The following is a 14,023-nucleotide window of genomic DNA, read 5'->3' on the forward strand; positions in this document are numbered from 1 at the left end:
TCTGTGAATCTTGAAAAATTAAATGCATCACAGTTTCCACAAAAATATGAAGCAGCACACCTGTTTTCAACATTGATAATAATCAGAAATGTTTGTTGATCAGTAAATCAGTATATTATTATGATTTCTGAAGATCATGTGACACTGAAGACTGGATAATGATACTGAAAATACAGCTTTGATCACAGAAATAAATTACATTTTACTATATATTCACAAAGAAAACAGTTATTTTAAATTCTAATAATATTTTACAATTCTTACTGCAGAAGAGACTTAAGAAAAATATGTAATCATTCCATGTATAAGTAATGAGAATGTTTCTCAGTGGTGCATCTCATTTCAGGATTGTGGATAGTTTTTTATTTGGTAAGCAAATGTGACCCTGGACCACAAAACCAGTCATAAGGGTCAATCTTTCGAAATTGGTTTGTTAGGATCAGACCATATTTGGCTGAGATGCAACTATTAGAAAATCTGGAATATGAGGGAGCAAAAAATTGCCTTTAAAGTTGTTCAAATTAATTTCTTAGCAATGCATATTACTAATCATAAATGAAGTTTTGATATATAGTAGGAAATTTACAAAATATCTTCATGGAACATGATCTTTACTTAATATCCTAATGATTTTTGGCATGAAAGAAAAATCGATAATTTTGAACCATGCAAAGTATTTTTGGCTATTGCTGCAAATATACCCCAGAGACTTAAGACTGGTTTTGTGCTACAGGGTCACAAATATGATTTCTGAAAACCAGAACTGAAATCCTAGGCTTGTGTTTTCTACAGCAGCTCATGTCAGGTTGTTTCTCAATGGAGAATGAAGCTCCTGGAATCCTGCTCTTATGCTCTGCTGGCTTTATATTGTGATGTTAGGACAGATACAGTTAATACACACAAAGCATCTCTATACTCCCCCAGAATAAGCCCAGGTCTCTGTGAACATGCAGTGACAAGCACTGGAGAATTCCTGCACAGATGTTCTGGCAGATGTTTGCTGATCATCCGTATCTCCTCGGACTTGAGAAATCGAACCCAGACTCTGGCAGACGCTCGTGTTTTGTTAGTTTGCTTTTACTCCTCTTTGCTTGTAGGGCTTTCTGGGAATGATCCCTGAAGTCAATTTAGCCGGGAGTCTCAGACTGAGTTAGATCAGATGACACGTTTAAGACAACAAATTAGTGATTTTCATAAATCATTAACAAGCGGTGTTGTGTAACAAAAACCGTCTGGCAGGTAATATCACCTCTGCTTATTAATATTTACCTCTTCATTATGAAAACATGCCTCGGTTATTTTAACTATAGTTATTATATTTTACTACTTGCATATAATTTAAATGTACTATATTTTACTGCTTGTAATTTGATAAGCTATAATGACTATTTGAAATAATTAGTAATTATTTAAAAAATAATAAAATATTTTAAAGTAATTATTATATAAATAATATAATTATGAAATAATTATTTAAATAAATTAACATTATTACGTATTTACAGCAGCTTACAAAAGAGGAACAACTGCAAAATTTGGAAAAGAAACAAAACATGTTTAATTATTATTTTAACTATAGTTTTTACTGTTTAACTACTTGCATTAAACATTTTAATCCAATCATAGTACTAATACTAAATAATAACAATAATTAAAAATATATATTTTTTAAATAAATAATATAATATTTGTTATTAAATTATTATTTAAATTAAATTATTTTATTATTCAATAAATGTGATTGAAAACATACTCCCATGGATCATAAGTAGAGTAGAATTAACCAATGAACTCAATATTCCTAAATATAGATTTTTAAACATTTGCTGTTTATTTTATTAGATGCTGTCAGTACATTAATATCATATGTTTGCGTGTCTATGCAAATAAAAATAAATGCACATGCAGAACGTGTGGCTCACAAACACACACTCTTTTTTTTATCTATATCGTCCAGCCTTAATGAGCGGTGAGGAAGGAAACAGACCGTGCAGGCAGATACTCACGACCTCTGATTAACCGGCCTCGACCAGATTATGCTTTCTTTGATCCATGTTGAAGTGGAAACTGTCATATGAGTCCAGATCCAAAGAGGCTTATAGTCCAACAACAATGAAAAATACTGACCCATTTCTAGGGCCTTTCCCAACAATTACAGGTGAACTTCATGACATTCATGGATCATCTATTCCTTTGAAAACATTAGTTATTCATGCAGCTATTTTTTTCTTGGAACTCATTTCTTTTGAAGAAACTCTTTTCAATGTAGTAAATACAGTAAATATAGTAAATACCTCCTATTATGGGTCATTGTGTAGCATATGTGATATGCAACCACACTTTTTTTTTTTTTCACTTTTCCGCTCCAGCCAATCTCATAAACTTGGATAACAGGACCACATGCATGCCTAACAGCACAAGTCAAACATTCACTGAGCATTTCCTTCCCAGCTGCAGAAGGTCAACACTCAATCCAAACACCAGCAGTTCCTCATCTGCTTGCATAATAACCCAGATGAAACCACACGAGCAAAGACGTTGGCTGCATCCACTCAAAATGAGATCAATAAAATAATCATATATTTTTAAATTTTTTTTTTTTTCTACTGATTAATGGTAAATTGCCTAATGGGGTCCCCTAATGGTGATGGAAAAAAAATAAAAATACTTTCTCTTGCAAAGGTATTGTGTTTCCCCAAGAAATTTTCCATTCGCTCATAAAACATTTGTTTTCTCTCACAAAAGTATTGCGTTCCCGAGAAACTTTGCATTTGCTTGCAAAACATTTGTGATTTTCACTAAGAAATGTTGCGTTTGCTAAACTATTGCATTCCCCAAAGAAATTTTGCGTTCCACTGAGAAAAATTGTGTTCACTCTCACAAAAGTATTGTTTCGCTGCGAAACTTCACATTTGTTCCTGCAAAAGTATTCGGTTCCTACGGTGCCCCTTAGAGCTCATGGTGGTGGAAAGATTTTGGGGTGGATGAAAAAAATTCGGGGTCGGAGGAAAAAATATTTTTCAAATCTTTTGCGTTCCCTCGCAAAACTTTGCGTTCTCTCGCAAATATGTTAGCGTTATGCGAGGGAACGCAAAAGATTTGAAAAATATTTTTTCCTCCGACCCCGAATTTTTTTCATCCACCCCAAAATCTTTCCACCACCATGAGCTCTAAGGGGCACCGTAGGAACCGAATACTTTTGCAGGAACAAATGTGAAGTTTCGCAAAAGTATTGCTTTACACTGAAACTTTGTGTCCCACTAAGAAACTTTGTGTTAATTCTCACAAAAGTATTGTGTTGCCGTGAAAAACTAACTTTGCATTTGCTTGCGTAACAGTTGTGTTTTCACAAAAGTATTGTTTAACTAAAAAATAAAAACACTGGCCCCTCTCACAAAGGTTTTATGTTCCACTAAGAAACTTTGCGTTCCCTTGCATAGTTTCACCTCCTAATATTACTGTATATTTCCATCAGAAAAGTTTTGTATGCAAACTGAAAGGTTTTGCTAATGAAAGCAAATGTTTTGCAAGAGAGAGCAAATGCATAGAAATAAAATTGATAACACTTTAAAGCTTTTATGTATAATGCATTATAAAAGTAGGTTTAATGAATTAATTATGCCTTGTAATGCACCGTATCTTGTAATGCAATCTCATGAATAATTGTAACCACAGTTAATGCATTAAAACACTTATCAATTCATTGTTACAATATGCATTTTAAATTCGGTTATAGTTATGTACAACATTTATAATGCATTATACATAAAGGCGTTAAGTAAAATTTTTCCTCCCATCTCATGTTTTTTTTTTTTTAACCATCACCATGTTACACATTTGTTGAACACTTCATTTCAAATGCATAGCAAAAAAAAGCATTGCAGCTATAGCAGATTCCACTCTTTTGGAAAGACTTTCCATTAGATGTTGGATCATGGATGCAGGGATTCACTCCCGTTCACTCCCAAGAGCATCAGTGAGGTCAGGCATTGACGTCGGGTGATGATGGTGTCTCGCTCGCAGTGTTCAAGTTCAGATCAAAGGTGTGCAACCCGTCAAGTCCTTCCATACCAGACTCAACAAATCATTTCTAGATGGGCCTCACATTGTGCAACCTATAAAGGTGACTTTAAAACCACAAATATCTTGATGCCACCCCTGGATAGAACACAATGTGAAAGTCTTTTACACCAAATACAACAGATATTTAGAGGAGTTGCGCCATTGTGGTCAAATCTGCACAGAGAAAGTTCATCTGACTCATGTTATATGAATGAAAAATGTCATCAGAACATTAAATTATGGCATTCTTTCTTAAGTACTACACTACACACCCCACTAACACCTGCACTTCATCATTCTCCGACATCAAATCTCTGCTCTTCCCGACAGCGGACGAGCTCTCCCACTGAAATCCAGAGAAATATCAGCGAACAAGATAACACTTGTGCACAGATGTGGAATTAAATTAGGCTGGCTTCACATAAGCTGCATTCCAAATATTAAATGGTCCCTACATAGTGTGCACTACAGAGTGTATGTAAGCTGTTCATTTGGAACACAGAAAGTTAAAAGAACAGCATTTATTTAAAAGTTTTTTTATTTCAAATAAATTCTGTTCTTTTGAACTTTCAAATCATAAAAAGAATCTTGAAAAAATTGCATATATTAAAATATATTATATACACAAAAATATGCAGCAGCATAATAATCAGAAATGCTTCTTGAGCAGCAAATCAGTATATTAGAATGATTTCTAAAGGATCATGACACTGAAGACTGGAGTAATGCTGAAAATACAGATTTGATCACAGAAATAAATTACAGTTTAACACATATTCACATAGAAAACTGATATTTTAAATTGTAAAAATATTTCAAAATTTTTACTGTATTTTTGATCAAATAAGTGCAGCCTTGGTGCACAGAAGAGACTTCTTTCAAAATCACTTAAAACATTTCGAACTCTTAAAGTCAGTATATACATAGTGCAGCATTTCTTGCATTTTATAATAAAATATCAATATCAAGACAAGGCAAAAACATCCAACAACACAAAATACAATAGCACAGGTAAGAAACATGAAAACAATGAGCAGGAGGCTATACTTTAGTAAAGTATATTAAAAAAATCATTTAAAAGATATTAAGAGAAAAGTGCAAACACGAGTCGCTTCATCCTTTGGTGCTGTAGTGCCACTCGACGACTTTTCTTTACCAGAAATGAAAGCCTCGCTCATCAGCATAAAAGGTGAGCAACAGTTTCATCTGAACAGCTGTCTAACAAGAGATACTTGAGGATCCTCAAATAAGCATCACATTTGTGTCTGATGGTAATTTCAGGCCCAGCTGCTTGCTACACGTCTATTCTCCACCACGATTTCACCAACGCGATCGCATTAGTATTCATAAGTATTCAATCATAACATGTGCTTCTAACACACATACATTTATATCAACGTCTGAACAGCTTCTAAATGCTTTTATAGATGTGAAAATTTACATACAAATGTTTACAAATCCTTTGAGGTTCTCAGAAATGCAATGAAAACTATGAATTTAATATTTGAATGAATTAGGTTAATTAAATGTTTAACAGCATTACATTTAACATGCTGACATTGTAATGTTTTCACTCAGTTCTGTGTGATTTCTAAATACTGTCAACATGTACAGTTCTATCAATTCTGTCAAAACATACAAAAAAAATGTGCAACATCTATTTACAAATACAAAGGGCTGCACAATTAATTAAAAACAAAAACAAAAACATGATATGGCTTAATGCAATAATCTGATTTCAAAGGCTAAAAAGTTCAATTGTTTAATGTTTGAAAATGAAATTAAGCCATAAATATTATTATTGTAATTTCACAGTAGTAAAATACAATTATTAATATATTTTTTTTTATTTTGTCATGTGCAACAATAGTAATATTTCTTTTTAGTTTTTATTTAATCATTTTTTTAGTAGTAATAAAAAAACCAATAATAATAATAATAATTATTATTATTATTATACATACCCAGACTGTAAAAAAAAAGATACAGTGCATATTGATATATACAGTATATATAAAATCCAATTTTTTTATCAGATTTTAAAATCACAACCTTTATCAGAAAAAATGTACAATTCGATTTGTCCCCAAACCATGCCGTCCTACAAATATAAATGCTGATCTAAAAATATACCAACTGAAATGCAGACAGCGAAGACTTGAGAAAACTCAGTTTTCCTGTGGTTTTTCCTCACTCTGGATCAGTTTAGCCACTTTCGTTTTGATAGGAAATAAGATCTTGCGGATTCAGGGGCTTCCTTGCAGAATTTCTTAAGGAAAACAAACAGTGCTGCTTTCTTACTTAATGCCGTCTTCACGCTACGCTTGAGCCAAAGCATTATGGGAGTCAGCTTCCCATGGGAAAGAAAAAAAACACGAGTGAGATCTCCTTAAAATCTCAGTTTCTTCTCAACAGCAATGAGATGGAGCGCAAATGGAGACTTTTTCGCCTGGTTAATCTCATGTATTTTCACTACAGTTTCAGAAGAAATCTCAACAACCTTTTAAACTACTCAGATTTACCAAGAAACCAAAGTCTGCAACCACAAGAACTGAGATCTCAAGATTATTGCATGTCAATTAGTGACTCATTTGTGTCTGTTTTCATTGTAAACTGACAAAACAAAGAGGAAATGTCAAATAAAATCTCTTCCAGAGAACTCACAGCATTGTTACATGCGAGAACGTCACTTTCACAGACTTATCACTTCCAGCTATTGAGACTTTGAGAAAGTGAGTCCTTCGGGTGTGTCACTTTCTGTCTTTTTCTTCAGAATGACAAAGTAAAACAAGTGGACACATGCTTTGTGAGGCACTATTGTTTGTATAACTGGTTTTGAATGAAAGGTACGGTACATTATGACAAGTGTGATACAAAAAAAAAAAGGTTTCAAGTGTTATTGTCCATCCAGATTATACAGTGCAACATTGAGAAATTAATTAATAATTTCTTAAAAATTCCAAATAAATTCCTGCCAAGTAATTAAAAAAAGTTTTTTAAAAAGTTGCATTAATTTGATTAAAATATAGTAAACATTGTGAAATATTATTACAATTTAGAATAGTTTTTTTTGTATGCAAATATCTGTTAAAATGTCATTTATTCCTGTGATTAAATCTGTATTTTCAGCATCATTACTCCAGTCTTCAGTGTCACATGATTCTTCAGAAATCATTCTAATATACTGATTTGCTCAAGAGACATTTCGATTATCAATGTTTAAAACAGTATATACTGCATTTATTTGAAATATAAACCTTGTATTTAAATATAAATGTATTTAATGTGTCACTGCTGAATAAAAGTATTAATTTCTCTAAAAACCGTTTAAAAACCTTGAAACTAAGACATTCTAATCCATTCTTGCACATTTTATTTGTGTTGGATTAAAATGTAAACATTTTTTGTGACTAAAATTCCTCTTTCTGTCAATCAAATTCCAAATTGAAAATCCAATGGGACTTGGTCAATTCACTTCAAATTCATACTCATGAACTGAAACGGAGCCAATTTGTTCTCCAATCTAACTCTTTAACCAAACAATGAAGATACAAAGGTACGAAGAGTTCAACTGTTCACAGAAATCTCTTGAACAATCCTATTTAATAGCTGTGATGATGTAAGAGCATTAAATATCACTTTATCTCATTCCCAGTGTCAAACCCCCAACTGGCACAAAGAAACAGGAAGTACCGCATGACTACATTACATCACTACATTAATCACTGAGTCAGTCAGGACGCACCCTCAAAAAAGAACACATGAACATCATACAGTAGTTGCCTGGCAACGGAAACACGTCTTCCTCTCGCTTATTTCAACTCTTTCCAACCGGACTCGAAAGGAAACTGGTGTGGGAAAAATTCAAGATTCAAACAAACTTCTTTTGTTGGCCGTACAGCATTTTTGAAGCTGTTAACAATGGATTTAATTGATACATGAAGCTGGAAAAACTCAGATAGCGTGTCATACAAACACAACACTTCGCAAACAGACTAAAAAAAAAAGTGAGTGATGTTTGTCCATGCAAAAGTTGTTGCAAAAATGCAATCATGTGCAACCGCGAGCAGAAGTGAAACATAGATTTGTGACTCATGCACTCATTACAGGAACAGTTGTCACCATTCATAGGCCTATAGATTAATGCATCTGATTCATCATTGCAAACGAGCAAAAACAAAAAAAAGCTTTGATGCAACTTGCAGGCCTAAATGAAATGCTGCAATCATCTATTTGCATGATTAATTTATTTGCACAATCATAATCTTGATTTTTAAAAATATGCAGCCATGATATGGACCATTTGGATTTCTTATAAGAAAAAAGTCATTTTTCAAATCATACCTCTGTTTTTCCCAAACAATACAGGCATCTTTAGAGGACAAATTAAGCCACTTTTATGCATTAAAGACTCTCTAAAAGGAATTTGAGAAACATCTACTATAATAAAATGAAATACAATTAGTATGTATTTATTAATTTCATCAGAAAACTTGTCTACTTTTGAATGTCCGTCAATCAAGAAAAAAAGAATGAAAAAAAAGGTGTATTTATGAATTTTACCAGCAGAGGTAAACTGGACTATTTCAATCAGACAAACTATGACCCTACAGGTAAAGCATTTTAATGGAATAGTTCACCCAAAAATAGAAATAAGCTGAAAATGTGCTCACCCTCAGGCAATCCAAGATGTAGATGAGTTTGTTTCGTCATCAGGTTTGTAGATATGTGTCTCTGCATCAGTGTCTCAGCAATGGATGCTCTGCAGTGAATGGGTGCCGTCAGAATGAGAGTCTGATAAAAACATCACAATAATCCACACCACTCCAGTCCATCAGTTAACATCTTGCGAAGACAAAAGCTGCGTGGTTGTAAGAAACAAATCCATCAAGATGTTTTTAACTTCAAACTGTTGCTTCATAAAAGTCTAAAATCCATAATAATGCTTCCTCCAGTGAAAAAATCCATCTCCTGTCATCTCTCACATCAAAATCCACCCCATAGGCCTATTTGTGTAAAGCTGTTCTGGACTGTTTTGGCTAGTAAACGGTGCTTGATCTGTGCAGATTTCTTTCCTGATTCAGACCTGGACACGTTTTCACTCGAGGAATCATTATTATGGATTATGGACTCTTATTTCAGCCTGAAGCAATGGTTTTTAAAAGTCTTAATGATGGATTTATTTCTTACAAACATGCACCTTTTGTCTTCTCCAGATGTTAACTGATGGACTGGAGTGGTGTGGATTATTGTGATGTTTTTATCAGCTGTTTGGACTCTCATTCTGACGGCACCCATTCACTGCAGAGCATCCATTGCTGAGCATCCATTGCTGAGCAAGTGATTAAATGCTACATTTCTCCAGATCTGATTAAGAAAAACTCATCCACATCTTGGATGGTCTGAAAGTGAGCACATTTTAATTTATGGGTGAACTGTTCCTTTAACTCTAGGTGTAAACAGGGCCACAAATATGCAGTATGAACATGAACGTGCCGCACATACGTGTGTGTGCAGCAATACACTGAGATGATTGGCAGGAAAAATATAAAACGGTTAAAGGTTATGCTGTTACTGATGTTGCAACTGCTTTAATGTAGCTAGAAATTCAAATTTAAAAAGGTCCAACCTCAGGACTAGCTTTTTCCACTCATCATTCTGGAAAATCAGATACATGACTTTGGGGATCGGAGATGTTTATCGCATGTTGCAACTGTACTTGTCTGGAGGAGATGCAATAATCTAAACCATCTTAATGAAAACATTGAACCCCTCACGGTCTCTTACGCTGGCACTGCTCCAACTGAAAACAGCTTAAGGTGAGTCAGTCTTCACGAACATGCCCTACATTCACTGGTCTGTGAACGAACCACATATTCTGCAAAGATCTTGCTATCTAAACTCAATAGTGTTGAATCACGGCAACCTGTCAAAGCTAAAAAACTCTGATTTCCATAGAATGATGCATTTCTAAGGATATTCAAGGACAAAAACAAAATAGCAAAATAAGGCCAGGAACTTGTTGACTTCGAATATTGCCTAATTTTAGACATTCCCAAGAGACTCTCCATTAGCACTCAAAAGTGCATGTTGGTTTTATCGGTGGTAAAGACCACTGCAAGCTTGAAGATTCACGAAACTGTTGAACATGAAAGAAGACCTTAAAAAGACCCCAAAGTGCTGTTGTACTCAGTTGACAGTCTCCAGTGGGAAGAACTATTTGCATGGGTACCGCTGCCAAAGATCAGGTCATGCTGCTCTGCTGTGAGAAATAGAAGCTGAGGCAGACTTCATGTAAACCAGATGTCACTTCGCTGAAGAAGTACGCTCCACTCTTACACGGTTTCTTATAGCACATGCAGTACAAAGACTTACTGCAGACAAGCTTTTTGCGACACAAAGTATACGGGACTATAAAAGAACAATGTGGGCTTACTGACTAAAAAAAGCTCATTCAGTTGAACTGTTTTCAATAAATATGAGTGTTCTGTTATTCAACAAAACAGAAAATAGTGAAAGAACATGCCGTTTTCATTGCTCTTTTCCTGTTGCGTTATTCTACAGAAACAGAACATTTCTCCAAAAAAAAAAAAACATTTAACATAACAGCTAATATTTTAAGCCAAGTCTAAATTTAAGCATTGGACAAGTGCACCGATAAATGCAATTTGACCAAAAATGGGAATTTATTTAAAAGCAACCCAATAAAAGTTGAATGTGGCTGTATTTTAGTGAGAAATATCAGAGCACTTTGCCTCGAGATCTAAACATTGTTAAGCTTGTTACTGTAACAAATTCTCTGAAACAGTCTGCAAAAGGCAAAGGGGCCAAAGGGAAGCAAAGAAACACAAGTAATACTGTTGTGCCTTGCAAGTCTACTACTTTAAGATGTTTTTTGTCTGTGCAAATGAGCCATTGTGGCTGCTTATAAATCAAAGCATATATTGCAATGCACATAAGAGAAAATATGAATTTACTGCCTATAGATTCCAGATTTTATTGGTTTTAAAATCCAATATTTATGACTTATTGTCATTTTGCAATGTGGTTTCAAATACCCTACCAATCAAGACTGTAAAAAAGGCAATGTGGCAAAAACAAAAAGTCTGCCTTTTGCTGCCTGTCAGTTTCATTGGCCAAATAATAGAAAGAGCCGTGCTCTAAAAGACTCAGCTGAACTGCTTTATAGGAGGAGCTTTATAAACTCCAGATTCCTGAGAGGTTAGGTAACTGTTACAAAGAGAGCTCCCCTTTGGGCTGGCCAACACAAACATCTACAAATTTGGTGTTTTGGTTTCTCAATATTGTAGTATGGCCACAGTTTGATAAAAAACATGCATTAATTATAAAGAGGTGTTTGTTGATTTGTCTTTAATCATAGATGCTTTAATAATGCAATTTCATTAGTTCACATTCCTGATCTTTGCAAAGCTACTTCAAAAAGCAAGCACTTTCACAACACCTTGGTATTTCCTGGCACTTCAGACATGTGTGAGATTAATGCCACTTTAATTTACCCTGAACATTTAACACATCTTGACAACAGGTTGCACTTCAGAAAGTCCCATTCACTGAATTGCACATTATTTTGTTATTAAAGCATGCAAATGCAATTTTTCAATCCGATGACAATGACAGCACATCCCATTGTGCACTTTACTGCATTGAATTATTGACATTACGTTTTCCAGTGGAATTTAGTGTTAAGTTCAATGGTTTGAGGATAATGCATTTATTAAAGTCAGGATCAGCAGCTAAACCACCGTATGAGTTCAATATCTTCAGTTGTTTTTATAGGGTTAGTATTGTATATCTATATTGGATTCTGCAGTGAAGGAAAGCGGATATTCCATGAAGACTTCCATGCTGTCTGCTGCTGAAACCCTGAGGCTGGCAAGAGCCACGCTAAGTCATCTGTCTTCATCCTACCAGCGCAGTCTGCTGCCTTCGACAAGCTGAACTACTAGATCCTCCTGTCCACACTCTCTGCGTGTCTGATCTTCAATCAACCAAACAGAGTTCATGTCACTGCCTTCTTGGTCTCACTCCACTGGTTATCTTCAGCCGACTGCATTGAATTCAAGGCTTTGACGTCAGGCTGTCACTGGAACGACGCACTCCTACAGGTCTATATTTCTTCCCATCCTCTGTATGGTCAGTAAGCAAGTGTCACTTGGTTCCATCAAAACAATGTACAAAGTCGCTTTCCAGAATCTTCTCTGTCTCTGTTGTTCTGTGGTGGATCAAACATCACACCTCCGTTTGAGACCGTCACAACCTTCAACAAACTTTCCATTAATTTTTCATAAATAGTTTTTGGTCTTGCTTTTCTCGATTTGTGCATTTTATTTCAGCTCTAGTTTCTATGCAAACACACTTTTGAAACTTGGCATTGCAATAGTGCAAGTAGTGCTGGCTCCTGCAGGATAAATTGATTGTGAAGTTCCTCAGGACAGAACACTTGATAAATGACTAAACATCAGTTTAGTCATTCCAACTATTTTGAATTAGAATTGGTGGTACGGTGATCCAGAAATTACCGTAAAGTGTCAATCTCAATGCTGAGACTTGGATGCATGCTTAGTCGTAATTATGCATCTGATCCGGCATGATATACTGCCAAGACTCAGTTAATGAAGACCCACTACTACTTGTCAAGTTTAAAGTTATACAACAGCTGCTTGGTTAAAACTGCCCATATGCATTCTTTAAATTGTAATAAAATCACTGTGAAGTTTACATTTGAGCTCAAATTAATTACAAGACTATATTAAACATTTGCATATCTGGAAGGAAAAAAAAAGTCACACCGCATGACAATTTAAAATGAGCAGGCATACACAGCTGATTAAAATTCGTGAAAAACTTAAAAATACAGTGAAATCATCATCATCATCATCATCATCATCAAAAAACATACTCTTCCTTTAGCAATATATCAATCATGATGTTTATATGCATTTATCAACAATGCATGAAAAAAAAAACTCATACTCGAGAAAAGACAGAACAACCTGGATGGCCTGACCAGACAAGCCTCATGATTTATCATTTGCTTTGACATTTGCAAACTTCTATTCAAACTGTGACGCAAAAACAGCATCCATGTCAACAAAACATTCATTTTAGTTTGAAATCTTCAATGCATTTTTTTATAATCTTACCTCCGATTTACAGATATTGTGCGAAACAGCATCCGACTGAGGCAACTTTCTTTGAAGCCACTTTCTCGGTGAGAAGATGTTGCTGGAACCAGAGAGATGTAGAGATAAATCCCTGGACGCGTTGCGTTTGCCGCTTCTGTAGTCAAAATGAAGACTGGAGATCGACGAAGCGTCTGAAGATGTGGAAAGACGCGGTTTGAGTCTGGGGTCCGCAGCGAGGCTTTCTGAAGAGCTTTGGCTGTTAGTAAATCCAGCTGTGGAGCTCGAGCTCAGGCAGAATGAGCGATGACCGCTGGCGTCTCCAGGCGTCGCGCAGTTTCTGATCAGCGCAGAATCCAAGCTGCGAGTCTGGTGCAGTTTCCTCTTTGCGAGGGTTTTAGAGCCCGATGAGGAACATGAGAAGACGCTGTTTAGCAAGCCTTGCGCGGACATCCCTGCGATATGAGACACAGACTGACGCCCCAAACACAAACCCCATGTGAACGCGACTGACTGAACAGCTGCTGATGCTTGTCTTTCAATGAAAACAGAGAAAATGTATTTAAAACAAACAAATTACATTATCTTATCCATCTCTGCTGTATTTGTCAAGGGATGTTTCCACTATTCAAGCCAAAAAGCGCGTCAGTAAAGTTTCTCAACTTCATCTCTGTGAACGATCCCACCCTCTTCCTCCGCCCTGCCTCGGTGTCTCTGAGAAACTGAGGCAAACCTTCACACTTCTCATTGATTGACGATTTAATTTCGTAATGACTTTCAGTGGAATCTAAAAGAAGCGTCTCGCTCAGTTTGGCCAG

The 14,023-nt window shown here is 35.4% G+C and overlaps 1 protein-coding gene across 1 annotated transcript in view; it reads right to left on the minus strand.

The window, feature by feature from the left end:
* The window catches only part of LOC306875667 (rho GTPase-activating protein 6-like), a gene marked incomplete at both ends in the record, with an annotated part of 30,499 nt that extends 16,841 nt beyond the window's left edge, over positions 1 to 13,658 (minus strand). Inside the window, one exon of the mRNA XM_079426346.1 lies at positions 13,227 to 13,658. Coding sequence (XP_079282472.1) covers positions 13,227 to 13,658 — 432 coding nt within the window. The remainder of the gene's footprint in view (positions 1 to 13,226) is intronic.
* Positions 13,659 to 14,023: the final 365 nt, after the last annotated feature.

The sequence above is a fragment of the Barbus barbus genome (genome assembly GCF_936440315.1).
Source record: "Barbus barbus genome assembly, chromosome: 10".
In the NCBI taxonomy this organism is placed as follows: domain Eukaryota; kingdom Metazoa; phylum Chordata; class Actinopteri; order Cypriniformes; family Cyprinidae; genus Barbus; species Barbus barbus.